General features: G+C 47.9%; 3 protein-coding genes across 6 annotated transcripts in view; 1 reads left to right on the forward strand and 2 right to left on the reverse strand.

Moving 5' to 3' along the window:
• Positions 1–4,427, reverse strand: part of LOC143486780 (uncharacterized) — an 8,620-nt gene extending 4,193 nt beyond the window's left edge. Inside the window, exons 1-5 of the mRNA XM_076986213.1 lie at positions 4,230–4,427; positions 3,843–4,042; positions 3,670–3,707; positions 3,347–3,426; positions 2,052–2,153 (exon numbers count right to left, since the gene is read on the reverse strand). Of these exons, the coding sequence (XP_076842328.1) occupies positions 2,052–2,153; positions 3,347–3,426; positions 3,670–3,707; positions 3,843–4,042; positions 4,230–4,385 (576 nt within the window). The 5' untranslated portion in view covers positions 4,386–4,427. The remainder of the gene's footprint in view (positions 1–2,051; positions 2,154–3,346; positions 3,427–3,669; positions 3,708–3,842; positions 4,043–4,229) is intronic.
• On the reverse strand, positions 4,399–8,872 carry LOC143486708 (uncharacterized). The gene is made up of 8 exons (XM_076986068.1): positions 8,715–8,872; positions 8,174–8,266; positions 7,843–7,904; positions 6,636–6,774; positions 5,850–6,473; positions 5,102–5,228; positions 4,530–4,768; positions 4,399–4,422 (listed from the first exon to the last, which is right to left on the reverse strand). The coding sequence occupies exons 2-8, from the start codon at positions 8,258–8,260 to the stop codon at positions 4,399–4,401; spliced, it is 1,302 nt and encodes a 433-aa protein (XP_076842183.1). The 5' UTR covers positions 8,261–8,266; positions 8,715–8,872.
• A 1,695-nt stretch (positions 8,873–10,567) lies between these two features.
• Positions 10,568–19,509, forward strand: part of ccdc171 (coiled-coil domain containing 171) — a 41,557-nt gene continuing 32,615 nt past the window's right edge. Inside the window, exons 1-8 of one of the 4 annotated variants that reach the window (XM_076986094.1) lie at positions 10,568–12,268; positions 12,518–12,706; positions 12,853–12,979; positions 16,268–16,442; positions 16,628–16,818; positions 16,959–17,105; positions 18,803–18,895; positions 19,056–19,216. In XM_076986094.1, coding sequence (XP_076842209.1) covers positions 12,549–12,706; positions 12,853–12,979; positions 16,268–16,442; positions 16,628–16,818; positions 16,959–17,105; positions 18,803–18,895; positions 19,056–19,216 — 1,052 coding nt within the window. In that variant the 5' untranslated portion in view covers positions 10,568–12,268; positions 12,518–12,548. The remainder of the gene's footprint in view (positions 12,269–12,517; positions 12,707–12,852; positions 12,980–16,267; positions 16,443–16,627; positions 16,819–16,958; positions 17,106–18,802; positions 18,896–19,055; positions 19,217–19,509) is intronic. The other 3 variants (XM_076986096.1, XM_076986095.1, XM_076986097.1) reach the window with 3 other exon arrangements.

The raw sequence follows: 19,509 nt of genomic DNA on the forward strand, positions 1-19,509 counted from the left end.
TCATCTTCTTTGAAGAGAAGATTGCAGCAGTCCATCAGTCCTTCTCCCCAGCTCCCAACCTTCCTACTAGTACATCTAACCCAACACTCAACTCCTTGGCTTCTTTCCCCCCTCTCTCCTCAGACAAGATACATCAACTTCTGACTTCTAGCAATTCTACCACATGCCCACTGGATCCAATTCCTTCCACTCTTTTCCAGAATATGTCAAGAGAACTCCTTCCGTTCATCTCAGCAATCATCAACAACTCCTTAGTTTTGGGTCATGTGCCTACCGTGTTCAAGATGGCAAGTGTGGTACCAATCTTGAAAAAAGCAACACTTGACACATCTGACATGAACAACTACAGACCGGTATCACTTCTTTCTTTTCTATCAAAAACTCTGGAGCGAGCAGTCTATGACCAATTATCTCTCTTCCTCACCCAGAACCAACTCCATTATCCTAATCAGTCTGGTTTCAAATGGGCACACTCAACAGAAACTACTCAAAGCAGTGACCGAGAAGCTCCATGCTGCCAAGGCTAACAAGCTATCATCAGTTTTAATTCTTCTAGATCTTTCTGCAGCCTTTGACACTGTCAACCACAACATCCTCCTCTCTGTTCTTTCTAGCCTCGGTGTGACTGGCTCTGCTTGGAAATGGTTCCAGTCATATCTTGAAGACCATTCCTATCAGGTAACATGGAGAGGATCTACATCCAATCTATGTAAACTTTCCACTGGAGTCCCCCAAGGCTCAGTCCTAGGCCCTCTTCTCTTCTCTTTATATACTCGTTCCCTTGGTGACATTATTTTGTCTCATGGTTTCTCTTATCATTGCTATGCTGATGACACCCAGCTAATTCTTTCCTTCCCTTATTCTGACACCCAGGTTTCTAGGCGTATCTCAGCATGCTTGGCAGATATTGCTTCATGGATGACTGCTCACCATTTGAAGCTCAACCCTAGCAAAACTGAGCTTCTGTACATTCCAGGAACCCCAAACCCACACAAGGACCTCACAGTTTCCTTTGAGAACACCTTATTAACACCATCAGAAACTGCTCGAAGCCTGGGTGTAACGTTGGACAACGAGTTGTCCTTCTCAACACATGTTTCAAAGCGGACCAGATCCTGCAGATTTCTCCTCTGCAACATACGGAGAATACGACCCTTCCTTTCACAGGAAGCTACTCAAGTGCTTGTGCAGACTCTAGTAATCTCTAAGCTGGACTACTGCAATTCCCTACTTGCAGGTCTTCCTCTACGGGTCATCAGACCTCTACAACTAATTCAGAATGCTGCAGCACGACTGGTCTTCAATCTCCTCAAGTTCTCACATGTGACTCCTCTGCTACACTCTCTTCACTAGCTTCCAGTAGCGGCACGCATCAGATATAAAAACTTGATGCTTGCTTACAAAGCCAAAAATGGACTGGCCCCTCCCTACATGATGTCCATGGTAAAAAGCCGATCCGTACAGCGAACACTCAGAACCTCAAGCTTGGCTCGACTCGAAACTCCATGCTTAAAGTCTCATGGAAGACAAAGCTCCAGACTATTCTCCGTCCTGGCTCCAAGATGGTGGAACGATCTTTTATTAGCTGCTAGGACTGCAGTCTATTGCTATCTTCAAGCGTAGACTGAAGACTCACCTGTTTGTTGAGTTCTTACCAGAGCACTAACTCAGTTGATACAATTTAAGAACAACAGCAAGTGGTATGTCTGTCTATGGTTATTTGTGCTTCTTGGCAAATGTCTAACTTGCAAAACACTAGGTAATGATACTGACTCCTGTAGTTTAGTAGTAGTCTGACTCAATGGTGTCTTGAATTCTGGCTTATCTGTACTATTATTGGATGTATTCTGTGATCAGATGCAAAACACTTTGTAAGTCGCTCTGGATAAGAGCGTCTGCTAAATGCCGTAAATGTAAAATGTATGCGTACCTTTCTCAGTGTGTTTGTGTGGATGTGTGTGTGTTTGTGTGTGTAGTGTGTGTGTGTGTGTGTGTGTGTGTGTGTGTGTGTGTGTGTGTGTGTGTGTGTGTGTGTGTGTGTGTGTGTGTACCTTTCTCAGTGTATCGATGAGTTCACTGTGGTTCTGTATGTGACGAGAAGACACGGACACAGTGCTCAACTCATCAAGGGCCGACAAACACTTACTCACATCCTAGAGAGAGAGAGAGAGAGAGAGAGAGAGAGAGGGAGAGAGAGATGGTGGGAGAGAGAGAGAGATGGTGGGAGAGAGAGAGAGAGAGAGATGGTGGGAGAGAGAGGGAGGGGGGGAGAGAGAGATGTGGGGGAAGAGAGAGGTGGGAGGGAGAGGGGGGAGAGGAGGGAGGGAGAGAGAGATGTGGGGGAAGAGAGCGAGGGAGAGGGGGGAGGGAGGGAGAGTGAGGATGGAGGGAGAGAGAGATGTGGGGGAAGAGAGCGAGGGAGAGAGGGAGGGAGAGAGAGATGTGGGGGGAGAGGAGGGAGGGAGAGGATGGAGGGAGAGAGAGATGTGGGGGAAGAGAGCGAGGGAGAGAGGGAGGGAGGGAGAGTGATTTGAGTGTAACTGAGGCACCAGTCTCACTGTGCTTCATTTGCATATCATTTGCAAAGAGCTCAGCTGGAATTGCTCTTGTATGAATAATATTTACATTAAACACAGTCTAATTCATGCAGGTGTAGTGCCAGTAAACCAGAAAAAGGCATTAGACAGACTGGGCTCTCTCAGAGGTCTGCTTCAGTACTAGAGGTGCATATCTACGACTGAACGTCGGATTTTTAAGATCCCGGTCTGCAAAACCTCACTGACATTTACAGCGTCCACCGGAGGGCGCTCACACACAGCCTTCCCTTTGACAACGAGGCTTCTGACACACACCGTTATTACATCTCGTTTGATCACATCACTGATTCCCAGTGAGGATATTGATCAGTTTGAGTAGCTCACCACAAATTCTCAAACAATTACACTCAAATGTATACACACTCAAACCAGACTTGAGTGTTTATACAAATACGCCAAAGATGAAACTGATGAGACTGACATGTGCTTGCCTTACAATCAGAACCGTGTGTGTGTGTGTGTGTGTGTGTGTGAGTGATGGGGTGTGTGTGTGTGTGTGTGTGTGTGTGTGAGTGATGGGGTGTGTGTGTGTGTGTGTGTGTGTGTGTGTGAGTGATGGGGTGTGTGTGTGTGTGTGTGTGTGTGAGAGTGTGTGTGTGCAAGTGATGGGGTGTGTGTATGTGTGTGTGAGAGTGTGTGTGCGCAAGTGATGGGGTGTGTGTATATGTCTGTGTGTGCGATTGATGGGGTGTGTGTGTGTGTGTGTGTGTGTGTGTGTGTGTGTGTGTGTGTGTGTGTGAAAGACTTACAGGGTTGTCGAGGGTCATGGAGATTCTAATATCGCCATGCAGTCTGTACAACACAGAGTCTGTGACGGATAGAGCAGGATCTGAAACACACACACACACACACACACACACACACACACACACACACACACACACACACACACACACACACACAGTCACTATGTTGAATGATGGTGGTGGTGGTAATGATGATGGAGGAGGTAATAATGGTGGTAGCAGTGGTGGTGGTGATGATAGTGGTGATGATGGTGGTGATGGTGGTAATAATGGTAATAATGGTGATAATGGTGATAATCATGGTGATGGTGACGATGGTGTCTCACCTCTGCGCATGTCCATCACATCCTCTTCTAGCTTCAACCTGCTTGCAAACAGAGAACACACATTCTCACGCTGGGGTGTGTGTGTGTGTGTGTGTGTCGCGCTGGTGTAAATAGACGCATACTAACATGACCACCACGCAGAGCCCCGCCCCCCACAGAACCCCCGCCCTCACCCTGACTTTTTGACTTCCTCCTGCTGTTCTTGTGTCTGGGAGGTGGAGTCTGTGCTGTCGTCCAGAGGGGCGTGGCTTGTCACCATGCCACACCCCTTCACCTCCACTTCACTCTGGACCTCTCGCTTCCCCCTGGAGGTGACCAGACCCTGCAGAGACTTCAGCACACTGGACCTGCGCTCCGCTAGCACCTTACTCCTCTGAGGGAGGGAGGGAGGGAGGGAGGGAGGGAGAGAGGGAGGAGAGAGAGAGGGAGGGAGGGAGGGAGTAAAGGGAGATCAGAAACACACACCAATTATAAAAGGGAAAATGTTTTATTTCCACGATGTGCTACAGACTCAGTTTCAGGCTGTGTGTGGCGCCCTCCGCTGGTGCCTGGTTCCCTACCAGTTCCCTTTTCTCGTCTTCGGTGGTTTTGTCCTCTTCCTGGTCGTGGGAATTTCCCTCCGCCTCTCCGTCCTCCTCCGCTGCAGGGCTCCGCCCCTTTTCCTTTGTCTCCTCCCCTTTGTCCGCCAGTCTGTTGTCACTCTGCTCCACCTCCATCTCGCCTCCCTCGTCACTCCTGCTCTCCTCCTCCACCCTCGTGGGCCCCTCCCCCTCCTTCACAGGCCCCTCCCCCTGCTCCACCCTCACAGGACCCTCCCCCTCCTCCACCCTCACAGGACCCTCCCCCTCCTCCACCCTCACAGGACCCTCCCCCTCCTCCACCCTCACAGGCCCCTCCCCCTCCTCCACCCGTGGCGTGTGGGGGTCACGCCGGAGCAGTTTGCTCGTGCATTCTCTCCGCCCACTTTCCTCTTCCTCCTCCTTTTCTGCCTCTCCTCTTTTCCGCTTCCTCATGTTCTTCTGGGGCCGTGAGGGGACGCGTCTGTCCTCCACGCATCTGTCCTCACCGCGTCTGTCCTCACCGCGTCTCTTCTTCGAGGCTGATAACAGAGACACAGTAAACGTCTCACTGTGAATCTGTGTGGAAAATTAACAGTAGAAACGCAAGAACTGCTACCAACGGCGTATCTACAGGACTTCTAACCAGCTGACGGTTTGAAAGGATTAATTCTGCAAAAGCATTAAAACCGTCAGTGTCAGACAAACCCAACCCATTAGGAAGAAGACGACGACTGCCCTGCCCTGTCCAGTGAGAGATGAGCTCTGATTAGTCTGAACCTGCTGGAGATTAACTCTCTCTCGCTCAAACCCCGAACTCTCATTTGTCTGAACTTGTCCGAGGTGACTTCTCATTGCCTAGAACGAAAGAGCACCTGGTGGGCTGCGAGATTTTGGCGTGGAGTGCGGGACGTTTTCCTTCAGGTCAGACACGTCTCTTCCCCGCAGTCGTCTCCCACTATCCTGTGGGTCGCGACCAGGCTCCGCCTCCACAGCACGGGACTTGAGGACACAGCGGAAAGAAACAGCCCTTACACGGGTCAATATCTCACACACACACTCCGTTACTCAGTTCAATATCTCACACACACATCCTTACACAGGTCATTATCTCACACTCCCTTAATCAGTTCAATATCTCTCACACACACACACACACACACGGGTCAGTATCAGACACAAATACACGGCCTTACAATAACACACACATAACCAATAACTCGCCCCGTAAACACGATAAGCAATCACTTGCCCCATAAACCCCGTAACCAATCAGTTGCTCCGTAAACCCCGTAACCAATCAGTCGCCCCGTAAACCCCGTAACCAATCAGTCGCCCCGTAAACCCCGTAACCAATCACTCGCCCCGTAAACCCCGTAACCAATCACTCGCCCCGTAAACCCCGTAACCAATCACTCGCCCCGTAAACCCCGTAACCAATCACTCGCCCCGTAAACCCCGTAACCAATCACTCGCCCCGTAAACCCCGTAACCAGTCTCCCTGTAAGCCCCATAACCAATCACTCGCCCCGTAAACCCCGTAACCAATCACTCGCCCCGTAAACCCCGTAACCAATCACTCGCCCCGTTGCTCAGGGTGTGGACGTATAAGGCGGTCCTTACTTTCCTTGCTTCAGAGAGCTTCTTGGTTGTGAGGGGGGGGAGCTTCACCTTCAGCTTGGCTCTTGATGGCTTCCTCGCTGAGCCTTTCTTAGCAACGGCGGCTTTCTTCGTCTTGGAGAGAGTGTTTCTCTTAACTACATCTTTCTTCGCTGCACTAGCCTTCTTTGCTACTGTGGCCTTTTTAGCCGGAAGAGACTCCCCCACAGTCACGGGGGCTGTGGTTCCTGCTGACGCCTCCTCCCTCTCCACAGGTGTGATGGAGGCTGACTGAGCTTCTCTGGAAAGCGGGACCGTCCTGGACTCCGTGTCCCGTGTCCTGCCAGCCGTTCCTGCAGGTGTCTCTCTCCTGCGCTGGGACTCGGGCGCTTGTTTCTTCACCGGCGTGGGGCCGTTCCTCTCCGGTGTCTCGCCGGTGGTTGGTGTGGACGGTGGAGGACATGGTGACGCAGAGTCCGTCAGAGACGCTGCCTCACTCGACTGCAGGGGGCGGGGCTCCCCTACACCACCCGACTGCTGGGGGCGGGGCTCCCCTACACCACCCGTCTGCTGGGGGCGGGGCTCCCCTACACCACCCGTCTGCTGCGCCTGCCGACTCTCCTGCAGTCTCTTCACCACAGCCGCTTTCTGTCAGAGAAACAGAGACAGAGAGAAAGTTTTGGAACAAACAGGAACATTCCCACAGGCTCTCGTTACAGTAGTTAAATGCAGTTAAATGAAGGCAGTTAAAAAACAAAGGAAAACGTACACCAGGTGTGTACAAGACTGACGTATGCGGTGAGCCCTGACCTTTTGACCTTTGAGACAGACTCCAGGGTCATTTTCGATCTCCCACATGGCCTTCTCAAACCCCCAACGCTTGATGGGCTTGCCATGTTTCTGCTTGTTGGGCCAGTAGTGGACAATGTCTTTAGGGACGAGCGTGGTCCTGCAACACAATCCAGAGCACGAGCACAGTCAAACACCTCCACACCACAGAGCACCCCACGCCACACGAGAGCACTCCACAGAGAAGGGTTTAACAGGTAACTCCAGTTCAAGACTGTCCAACAGGAGAAGAGCTTAAGGACATTCCTATTGGACAATCCTTCATGCTGAACTAAACCTATCTGGCTAAACTGAATTCCACCCCAGAGCTCCTTAAATATGCAAATTAAACAGGTAAATAATCAAGGCCTACTGCATGCACACTGGGGAAAGGACATTTAACAGGCTCACGTGTACAGTATTCACGTGTAACAGTGCTCACGTGTAACAGTGACCTTTATGTGCTGGCGACATTTCAGCCTCTACACAACAAATCTTCATAAATCGACATATATGCGTCTGCAGGTGTCCAGTGGTAAACATGCACAGAGACCAGAACTGCAGTGTCTGTGATGCGATGGGTCTACTCACGTCTGCGGTGGGGTGGGTCTACTCACGTCTGCGGTGGGGGTGTGTCTACTCACGTCTGCGGTGGGGTGTGTCTACTCACGTCTGTGGTGGGTGCGTCTACTCACGTCTGCGGTGGGGTGCGTCTACTCACGTCTGCGGTGGGGTGCGTCTACTCACGTCTGCGGTGGGGTGCGTCTACTCACGTCTGCGGTGGGGTGCGTCTACTCACGTCTGCGGTGGGGTGCGTCTACTCACGTCTGCGGTGGGGTGGGTCTACTCACGTCTGCGGTGGGGTGGGTCTACTCACGTCTGCGGTGGGGTGGGTCTACTCACATCTGCGGTGGGGTGGGTCTACTCACATCTGCGGTGGGGTGGGTCTACTCACGTCTGCGGTGGGGTGTGTCTACTCACGTCTGCGGTGGGGTGTGTCTACTCACGTCTGCGGTGGGGTGTGTCTACTCACGTCTGCGGTGGGGTGTGTCTACTCACGTCTGCGGTGGGGTGCGTCTACTCACGTCTGCGGTGGGGTGGGTCTACTCACGTCTGCGGTGGGGTGGGTCTACTCACGTCTGTGGTGGGGTGCGTCTACTCACGTTTGTGATGGGGTGTGTCTACTCACGTCTGGTGCGTTCCGTAGAAGAAGATTGGGATCTTGTTTTGGGGGGCGTTGCCCTCTGCGATCTGCAAGGCACGTGAACACGGTGAGCAGCTGGTCTTTGATCTACTAGCCCACAGTCAGACTGCAGGCAGGACTCTTCACCATTCTGTCATTACTCATTCACTCCATACAAAAACAAATGTCCAGTGACGTCTCTAAGCTACGCGACCACTGGCAGCATTAAGTAGGTCCTTATGATTCATATTCATGTATTTATCACGCAGTATATGGACACATGGACTTACAGGTTGTCCATTGCAGGTTATACGAAGACTGTGTGAAACACACTCACCCTAGCGGGCCAGAATGGGTAACCCTTCATCTTGGCGAACACCAGGTCTCCAGGGTTGAAGCTGTGCTTTATCACTTTAGACTTCATCTTGATCTGTTCAACCAAAACACTGAATATTACTCACAGTTTCACTTCTACGTTAAAGGGGCAGAGGGGCAGTAGACTCGGCTAGGTCCCACAGTATTGGTCATTTCAGATCGTATCCTAGCATATTATATACACACATATATACAAATACACACACACACACACACACACACATATATATATACACATGCAAACACACACACACACACATACATATATATATATATATATATATATACACACACACACATATATACACACACACACACACACACATGTACACACACACATGTACACACACACACACACACACACAGCCGCCGTCCTGAAGCCCCGTGTTACCCCCCACCCCCCGTGTTAGGGTCGCCATCTCAACACAACACATCCCGCACACCCGCCACATAAACCCCGCCGCCTAGCCGCGACCACAGCGCCTCCGTGGGTGAGTACGTACGGATAAGACGGGCGTGGTCCTGCCGTGGCGACCTCCGGCCAGATTATTCACCCCTTCACCACCGTGTTGATGCAGGACACCGGATTCCTCTCCCGCTCATGGAGGAGCGCTTCTTCTGCCCGGCTCGGCGGACAGACGGGGCACCACCGCCACCTGGTGGACGGGAGGAGGTACAGGCCAGAGCCTTTTCACTGAGGTGGTTTCGCAATGGCTCTGCACGCATATGAGCCATGAACTGATCCCAGGGTCAGGAGATCGCAGGAGCAGGGCCTCGTCCAGACATACCACCTCCTGTTAAACGCCACACCCCAATGAAAATAAAATGCACCTAATGTTTTAATCATTTTAGACCCAGCCAGCCTACGCAGAGTTGTTTATCTGGGCTGTGAGTGTTAAATCTGAATGGAGAAAACACAAACAGAATGCATACAAATAACGTTTAATGCAATCTTTCCTTATCGAGTTTATTGACTTGAGAAAAGAAGTATCTGGTTGAGTTGATCATCCAGATTCTTCATGAAGTGAAATCAGGTGAGCTGCTGGGGGGACAGAACAAATCCACACCGTGAAATGTGATGGGAAATTCAGATGGGAAATGACTGAGCTTGTTTAACTCTGCTGTGCCTGGACTCTGTGAAACATGTTAACACACGAGCTGCCTGGTGATGTTCTGTGAGAAGCTGTTTGATTGTTGGTCTCATGAAACGTTTCCTGTTTTTACTGCATAAATAACTCACTGTGTGACTGTCTCTTCGTTATTGGCTCCACATTACCACGTGTGACTTCAATCCTTTTTGCAAAAAGTTTGCAATAAAAAATCAAGTTTTATTTCCAGGCAGAGCTGTGAGATCCTACCTGGCTAACAGCGTATTATGTCTTTTTATTGGACACAAAGCACTTTGATCTGTGTTTATATGATATATACATAAAATTATGACACAAATATTTATTATTATTATTTCTGTTGTCAACATGTTGACTTGGCTTTTCTAAATTAGTAGAAAAACAGCTACTACACTCACTGACCTCTGTTCTAGTGTGGTCTCACACTGCTGCCCCTAAAACTGCCCATGAGACCATTGTCATGATTCATGTATAAATAAGAACTTGAGTCTGTCTCTGGTCTGATCTTAACATCTTAGTTCCGAAGTCAGCATTTAGTCTGATCTTAACATCTTAGTTCCGAAGCCTGCATTTAGTCTGATCGTAACATGTTAGTTCTGTAGCCTGCATTTAGTCTGATCTTAACATGTTAGTTCTGTAGCCTGCATTTAGTCTGATCTTAACATGTTAGTTCTGTAGCCTGCATTTAGTCTGATCGTAACATGTTAGTTCTGTAGCCTGCATTTAGTCTGATCGTAACATGTTAGTTCAGGCCCGTAGCCAGCATTGTGATGGGGGGGATCTTTTTCCCCCGAAAGTGGAGTGAGGGGGGGGGGGGTTATGTCTTATATGTTTCCTCTATGCTGCGCCTATAGCGATCGATCGCCAGTGATTGGCGCCAGAGCGAACTAGTAACTCAGTGGGTTTTCCATCCACCGGGTTTTTTGCGCATTTTGAAAATGCGCATGAACAAAGCTGGATGGAAAAAGACCAAATATCGCAAAAAGATGTTTACGCTAGGAGGAGGTGGAAAAGTTAGACTATCGCATCGCCAAAATTCGGAAAAACTGGATGGAAAAGGGTTTTTCGCATAAACGATGACGTATCGTGCCTCAAGTCAAGTGGTTCTGTACATGATCGCGATGTAAAGATGGCAAATGCATACAAAAACAGTTCTGGAGAGAGCAAAAATTGAATTTAACTTCTCCATGTAAAGAAAAGGAAAAGAAAAAAATGTTTCACAACCTCAACGTGCAAAAATGCGTAACTGCCAGATGGACGTAAAACCACTATTGTTTGGCGTCCTCTCACGTGATCTAAAGTTTATTCGCATAACTGTAATGAATGGAAACAAGGCTTAATTCACATTTTTTTTCTGCCGAAACTTGGAAATTGCGCATTATTTTTTCGAAAGGTTTGGATGGAAACCCGAATCATAGATGTAGATCGAAGATAAATAAACTAGATTTTTTTTCAGCGTGAGAAATCGGATGTATGGCGTGTGAGCGTGTGAAAACGGTCAAATGCGCGTGTCTCACGCTCATTGCGTGAGAGTTGGCAACACTGTTATAAGTTTGTTGTGAGTCTGTTGTTGCTGTCCTTATTTGTTTGTCTGTATATTCACCGGAGATTAACAATTCATTCATTGAATAGCCTACCTATCTTGAGGGGCATGTGTGTACGGAGGGAGGGTGCGGGTGCGGTAGAGGGTGCAGGGGCGGGGGGGGGATCGAACGAACCCTTCGATCCCCCCTGGCTACGGGCCTGTAGTTCTGTAGCCTGCATTTAGTCTGATCGTAACATGTTAGTTCTGTAGCCTGCATTTAGTCTGATCGTAACATGTTAGTTCTGTAGCCTGCATTTAGTCTGATCTTAACATGTTAGTTCTGTAGCCTGCATTTAGTCTGATCGTAACATGTTAGTTCTGTAGCCTGCATTTAGTCTGATCGTAACATGTTAGTTCTGTAGCCTGCATTTAGTCTGATCGTAACATGTTAGTTCTGTAGCCTGCATTTAGTGTAGCTCTAGAGTCTAGACTTTAAATGTATTTTAACGATCTCAACCTTCAAACGCAACAGCGCTTCTTAATTTACACCGCACACATGATGTAGTGGGGTCGCCTCTGCCTGGGCACCACCACTCCGGCCCGACAGGTGGCGCCAGCAGCCTCATCTCGGAGGAAGTGACGTCAGCCTCATCTCGGAGGAAGTGACGTCTCCGCCAATGTTTACCAGCTGCTAATGGCGTCAGATTCAAACGGTCGTTGGTCTCGAGGTTAGAAATGTAGAAATGTCCGCCGTGGCGTTTCGGTGCTATATGCGGCACTTTAGAAAAACGCACACTGTCTGCTTCGTCCGAATACGGTGTATTTATTAGTACAGCGCATTTAAACCCTGACGCGACGGTGTATTTGTTAGTTTTGCTGTGAGATAAAGTGATGCTGCTGTTCCGCGTTAGCACCGCCGGAGGGTCTCGCGATCAGCGGCCCTGTTGCTAGGCAACTGCCTCTGGCTAAATAAATCCCAGTAAACTGAGAGCAGCTGGTCGGATAACTGCACAAGTGTTTGATATTAACAGGAAGTGTTGTTATTGTAACCGTGTTTTATGTTTCACAAACGTTATAACAGACCGCTTTAGACAACAGAAGTGTGTAGCTGAATCCGTGTTGTTATCAGGTAGTTAGAGTGGAGACTGTGTTGAGTAGTTAACTGAACACTAACTCAGCACTCAACACCTGTTGTCTTTAGTCTTTCAACTGCAGGTTTATCTGTCTGGAGTTATTTGCGCTTCTGGGTATCAGTTTTAATTCCAGTTCAAGTTTTAACCTTATTTTGGAACGCTACTGACACTGACTCCTGTAGTTTAGTGGTAGTCTGGTTTAATGGTATCTTGAATTCTGGCTTATCTGTACTATTATTGGATGAATTCTGTGATCAGAGGCAAAGCACTTTGTAAGTCGCTCTGGATAAAAGCGTTTGCTAAATGCCCCAAATCCATAAATGTATATAGCTTTATATATGTTTTATAATATAGAATCTATCACAGCAGTTAACTAGTTACCTTGCTACATAACACAAACTAACTAGATATACATAACTGCATAGGGAATGAAGTTTTAACTAAAGTTAGCTATATGATGGTTGGATCCATGTAGGCCTGTCCTCAGTAATCAGTGGTGTCCACTCTGGTTGGTGTTTTAGGTTATTAGTGCATTCACAGTACAGTGACATTATGTCCACCGGACCGCCCTCCACACGCCAGCGACATGAAGATCGTGTCCGTGACCGGACCAAGCGCAGGGATGGCGGGCAGCCAAAAGCCGCTCTCCGGGCGTCTCGTCCTCGAGCCACGACCCAGCCCGATCACAGCTCTCTGGAGGATGTCAACAGGTAGTTACAATAGTATTTGTACTAGCGATATGCATGATAACACTATGATATGATAACACTAGCAATTATGATCCTTCATGAACAATGAAATGATTTTCTTTCTCGTTGTAAAGTTATTTTATCTGACCTCTTTTTATCTTATGCAGGCTGAGAGAGGTGATTGGTCAGCTACACAGAGAGGGGTGTGGCAGTGAGAAAGAGGAGGAGTTGAGATGGAAGGTTACCCAGCTGGAGAGAGACAAGCTAGAACAAACCGCCAAGTACAACCAGGAGGTACTGTGGTGTTGAACTGACCGTAACAGTTCAGGAGGTTCTGTGGTGTTTATAATAATAATATAATAATAATCTTTATTTGTATAGCACCTTTCATACATACATGTAACTCAAAGTGCTTTACAGTATAAATAAAAGAAACATTAAAAGGAGATAAGACAAAGACAAAAAGACAAAAAGAAAATGTTAAAAGAAATTAAAGATAAAAATATTAAGATAACATAAAAAGTAAAAAGTGAAGTAAGATAATAAAAAGTAAAGTAAATAAGATAAAACTATTAAGACAGAGTTTCTTAACTAAAAGCGGATCTAAACAGGAATGTTTTGAGACTGCTCTTAAAACTATGCAAGGATGAAATGCCTCTGAGCTCTTCAGGAAGAGAATTCCAGAGCTTTGGGCCATAGTGGCTAAAAGCACCCTCGCCAATCTTTAATCGGCTTTTAGGAATCACCAGTAGATTACTGTTTGAAGACCTGAGAGACCTGACTGGAACATATCTAACCATCATTTCACTTAGGTAAAGAGGGGCAAGACCATGAAGACATTTAAAAACCATGACTAGAACCTTAAAATCTATTCTAAAGCTGACAGGTAACCAGTGCAGTGAGTGGAGTGCAGGTGTAATATGATCTCTCTTTCTCCTGCGGGTCAGAACCCTTGCAGCCGCGTTCTGAACTCGCTGTAGGTGCGAAATAGAGCTCTTTGGAAGAGCAGATAGAACAGCGTTACAATAATCTAGCCTTGATGTGATAAATGCATGGACAAGTTTTTCACTGTCAGCAGGAGAGAGCATATCTTGGACCTTAGCGATGTTTCGAAGGTGAAAGTAAGCTGTCTTGCATGTAGTCATGATGTGTGATTTGAAGTTGAGCTCATTATCAAAGGTGACGCCCAGGTTCTTAACACATTGTCTGGCTTTCAGATTCATTTGATTTAAATAAGTCTGGACATCATTCCTTTGTGAATCACTGCCAAGAACAAGAACCTCTGTCTTCTGTTTATTTAACTGCAGAAAATTGTCAGACATCCATGTCTGTATATCATCTATGCAGTCAAACAGTGAGCAAATTGATTTTAGGGCTTTAGGTTCTAGCGAAATATAAAGTTGAGTGTCATCTGCATATTGATGATAACTAATACCATGTTTATTAATGATGTGTGGTAACGGAAGCATATATAGGTTGAATAGTAACGGCCCAAGAATTGATCCTTGGGGGACGCCACAAGTTATTTTTTGACGTCTGGAGGAAGAGGTACCTAATGCTACATAGTAATCACGCCCAGTTAGGTACGATCTAAACCAGTCTAAGACTAAGCCACTAAGGCCTACCCAGCTCTGTAGTCGATCAAGAAGTATTTCATGATCAACGGTGTCAAAAGCGGCGCTTAAATCTAGCAGAAAAAGGACTGAGAGTTTGCCTGCATCCTTATTCAATCTCAAGTCATTTACTACCTTAACTAGGGCTGTTTCAGTGCTGTGGAGAGCTCTGAAACCAGATTGAAAAGTGTCATTTATTTGATTTACTTTGACATAGTCATTCAACTGAATTGACACTACTTTTTCAATGATTTTGCTAAGAAAGGAAAGGTTAGATATAGGTCGATAATTATTAAGAATTGTGGGATCAAGATTTCTGTTCTTTAATAGTGGTTTAACCATTGCAGTTTTAAAAATTTTAGGGAATTCACCCAATTGCAGAGACTGATTAACAATCGTTAGAACTTCATTTGCTAATGAGCTCAGAACCTGCTTGAAAAAGCTTGTTGGTAAAGGGTCCAGTTCACAAGTAGAGGATTTTAGTGATGAAATCACATCAAGTAGTGTTACCATGTCAACTTCTTGGAAATAAGACATATTAAAGTTAGGCTGAGTAACTGATATAAGGGTTGATGGTCTATTAGTGCTTGTTGCTATGTTCTGCCTTATACTAGTAATCTTGTCCCTAAAAAAATATAGCAAACTCCTCACATTTTTCAACTGAAACAGTCTCAGGGAAGCCACAGGAGGTGGGGTTTACTAGCTGATCTATGCTTCTGAACAAGACAGCTGAGTTATTATTGGATGAATTGATTAAGGTAGAGAAATAGTTTTTCCTTGCTGATTTCACTTCACTGTTGTAATTCTGCAATGTTGTTTTATAAATATCAAAATGTACTTGCAATTTTGACTTTCGCCAACGTCTCTCAGCCTGCCTACAATCTTGCCTAAATTTTACAATAGATGGAGTGTTTCTCCAGGGCATCTTAATTTTACCAGAGATTATTTTAGTTACCTTTGGTGCCACAGCATCAATACAGTTCCTAACTCTGTGTGTGAATGTTTCAACTAGCTCATACCCATTTTCTGAGAGGGGAGGGAGGGACTGTATCATGTCTGTGAAGGCCACGGCACTGCCAGCACTGAGATAACGCTTGGTTATTGTGCGCTTTTCACTGAGTGTTCTAGTAGATAATGACATGTTGAAAAATACACCAAAATGGTCAGAGATTGCAACATCAGTAATTTCAGTATTATTAACCTCTATACGTTTAGAAATGACCAAATCTAAAATGTGGCCATGCTTATGAGTTGGGCCTGATACATGCTGTATGAGATCAAAAGAGTTAAGCATCCTCATGAATTCTGAAGTGATTGGATTTGTGGATATATCCATGTGAATATTAAAATCCCCAGCAATTAAAACATAATCAAAATCAATTAAAATCCTTGAAAGCATTTCTTCAAAATCTTCAAGAAAATCTGCATGTAGTCTGGGAGGATGATAGATAACAATAAAAAGAACTGAATAAGTACTGTTGAGTTGCACTGCCAGATATTCAAATGTAGGATGTTCCCCTAATGAGATCTGCTTACATCGGAATGCTTTATGGTAAAAACATGCAACACCACCACCTCTCTTATTTACTCTAGAGACATTAAAATAGTTAAAGTCGGGAGGTGAAGCTTCATTTAGCACTATTGCTCCATTGCTATCAAGCCAAGTCTCTGTTAGAAAAAGAAAGTCCAGACAGTAATCTTCAATTAATTTAGCTATTATAAAAGACTTGTTTGTGAGTGAGCGGACGTTTAGTAAGGAGACTTTGAAGACTTGATGTGTTTGATCAGCATCGCGTAACAGTTCAGGAGGTTCTGTGGTGTTTAACTGTCCTATTGGTTAAGTGTTTCCCTTGGGCTCACATGCTGTTTAACTGCTCTGACTGTGACACAAGTAAACAGACCCTTTATTACTGATGATTAGTGGCTGTGGGCGTGGCTTTGCACTGATACTGTGGTTCTGGGGCTGCAGGTGTCAGCCTATGAGGCACAGCTTGCTCGCTTGCGCGCCCTGCTGGAGAGAGGAGAGGCTCACAGGCAGACGCTGGAGTACGAGGTAGCCGTGGCAAAAAGAGACGCTTCACTCCAGAAAACCAGCACTGAGGACAAAATGGCTGTTCTGCTCAAACACAACCAGCAGCTGGAGGGTGAGCTTACTGTGTGTGTGTGTGTGTGTGTGTGTGTGTGTGTGTGTCACCTTTAGTTCATATTAAATTCCAAACTAATTGTGCGGTTTGGTATAAATGGTGTTGGAGTGTCAGCTGGGGCCAGCTGAGTAACAGCTCTAGCTCTGATGTCTCTTCTGCTCTGCTGCGCGTGTCGGTGTGTGTAGGCCTCAGTGTGGAGCTGCGTCAGAGAGCCTGTGATCTGGAGAGAGCGCTGGAGATCACTGGGCAGGCGCGGGAGGAGGAGCAGCAGGGCCTCCAGGCGGAGCTGCGCGAGAGGGACCGACTGCTGCACAGCACCAGTGCAGAGAACCACCTGCTCCAGGCTGACAAGAGCCAGCTACAGACCCTGCTGCAGGTACTGGGTGTGTGTGTGTGTGTGTGTGTGTGTGTGTGTGTGTGTAAGTGTAATTTATTATGTAATGTGTGTTGTGTTGTAAATGTGTAACTCTATGTGTGTGTGTGTGTGTGTGTGTGTGTGTGTGTGTGTGTGTGTAGGAACAGAAGGACACCCTGCAGAAGCTCCAGGAAAGGCTGTCCCAAACGCAGAGGGAGCGAAACAGACAAACAGAGGAACTGAGAGTGAAGACCTCAGAGCTGAAGACCAGCACAGACAGGGTGGAGGAACTGAGGAGAGAGGTGGAGGTGAGAACCAGCACAGACAGGGTGGAGGAACTGAGGAGAGAGGTGGAGGTGAGAACCAGCACAGACAGGGTGGAGGAACTGAGGAGAGAGGTGGAGGTGAGAACCAGCACAGACAGGGTGGAGGAACTGAGGAGAGAGGTGGAGGTGAGAACCAGCACAGACAGGGTGGAGGAACTGAGGAGAGAGGTGGAGGTGAGAACCAGCACAGACAGGGTGGAGGAACTGAGGAGAGAGGTGGAGGTGAGAACCAGCACAGACAGGGTGGAGGAACTGAGGAGAGAGGTGGAGGTGAGAACCAGTACAGACAGGGTGGAGGAACTGAGGAGAGAGGTGGAGGTGAGAACCAGTACAGACAGGGTGGAGGAACTGAGGAGAGAGGTGGAGGTGAGATCAGCACAGACAGGGTGGAGGAACTGAGGAGAGAGGTGGAGGTGAGAACCAGTACAGACAGGGTGGAGGAACTGAGGAGAGAGGTGGAGGTGAGAACCAGCACAGACAGGGTGGAGGAACTGAGGACAGAGGTGGAGGTGAGAACCAGCACAGACAGGGTGGAGGAACTGAGGAGAGAGGTGGAGGTGAGAACCAGCACAGACAGGGTGGAGGAACTGAGGAGAGAGGTGGAGGTGAGAACCAGCACAGACAGGGTGGAGGAACTGAGGAGAGAGGTGGAGGTGAGATCAGCACAGACAGGGTGGAGGAACTGAGGAGAGAGTTGGAGGTGAGAACCAGCACAGACAAGGTGGAGGAACTGAGGAGGGAGGTGGAGGTGAGAACCAGCACAGACAGGGTGGAGGAACTGAGGAGAGAGGTGGAGGTGAGATCAGCACAGACAGGGTGGAGGAACTGAGGAGAGAGTTGGAGGTGAGAACCAGCACAGACAGGGTGGAGGAACTGAGGAGAGAGTTGGAGGTGAGAACCAGCACAGACAGGGTGGAGGAACTGAGGAGAGAGGTGGAGGTGAGAACCAGCACAGACAGGGTGGAGGAACTGAGGAGAGAGGTGGAGGTGAGAACCAGCACAGACAGGGTGGAGGAACTGAGGAGGGAGGTGGAGGTGAGATCAGCACAGACAGGGTGGAGGAACTGAGGAGAGAGGTGGAGGTGAGAACCAGCACAGACGGTGGAGGAACTGAGGAGAGAGGTGGAGGTGAGATCAGCACAGACAGGGTGGAGGAACTGAGGAGGGAGGTGAGAACCAGCACAGACAGGGTGGAGGAACTGAGGAGGGAGGTGGAGGTGAGAACCAGCACAGACAGGGTGGAGGAACTGAGGAGAGAGGTGGAGGTGAGAACCAGCACAGACAGGGTGGAGGAACTGAGGAGGGAGGTGGAGGTGAGAACCAGCATAGACAGGGTGGAGGAACTGAGGAGAGAGGTGGAGGTGAGACCAGCACAGACAGGGTGGAGGAACTGAGGAGAGAGGTGGAGGTGAGATCAGCACAGACAGGGTGGAGGAACTGAGGAGAGAGGTGGAGGTGAGAACCAGCACAGACAGGGTGGAGGAACTGAGGAGAGAGTTGGAGGTGAGAACCAGCACAGACAGGGTGGAGGAACTGAGGAAAGACGTGGAGGTGAGAACCAGCACAGACAGGGTGGAGGAACCAGGGAAGTCCGCTTGGAGACTCCAGCTTTCTCATATCCTCTCTCTCCATGGTGCTGTGTGTGTGTCTGTGTGGTGTGTGTGTGTGCGCGCGCGCAGTCAGCCATGCTGAGAATAAAGGATATGGAGGAGAATGTTGAGTCAGAGAGAGCTGCTCATCTGGAGTCCAAGTTCAACTCTGAGATCATCCAGGTGAGTGTGAGTGTGAGCACAGGTGTGTGTGTGTGTGTGTTTGTTCACAGGTGTGTGGAAGGGTGTGTGTGAGTGTGTTTGTTCAAAGGTGTGTGTGACTGTTCTGTGAAATGCTGTGAATTGACTGACTGTGTTTGTGTGTGTGTATGTGTGTGTGCAGCTGCGTCTCAGGGAGGTGGAAGCGTCTCTCTCTCTGGAGAAGAGCGGTTGTGCTGAGGCGGAGCTCAGTCTGCAGCTCATCAGGCAGAAGTTTGGAGAACTGGAGAAAGCGTACACACATGAGAGAGAGTGTGTGCAGAACACACAGCACACACTCCAACAGTAAGACACACATACACACTCAGTCAAACAGTCACACACACACACACACACGTACATACACACTCAAACAGTCACACACACACATACACACACACTCCAACAGTAAGACACACACACACACTCACACACACACGTACATACACACTCAAACAGTCTTTCACACACACACACACATACACACGCACTCAAACGGTGAGACACACACACACCATCAACTCTAACAGTAAGACATGCGTAAAGGCACAACATGTATTGACTGTATGTAATCAAACATCAGTGATCACACGTGTGTG

The sequence above is a fragment of the Brachyhypopomus gauderio genome, unplaced genomic scaffold (genome assembly GCF_052324685.1).
Source record: "Brachyhypopomus gauderio isolate BG-103 unplaced genomic scaffold, BGAUD_0.2 sc45, whole genome shotgun sequence".
Lineage (NCBI taxonomy): Eukaryota > Metazoa > Chordata > Actinopteri > Gymnotiformes > Hypopomidae > Brachyhypopomus > Brachyhypopomus gauderio.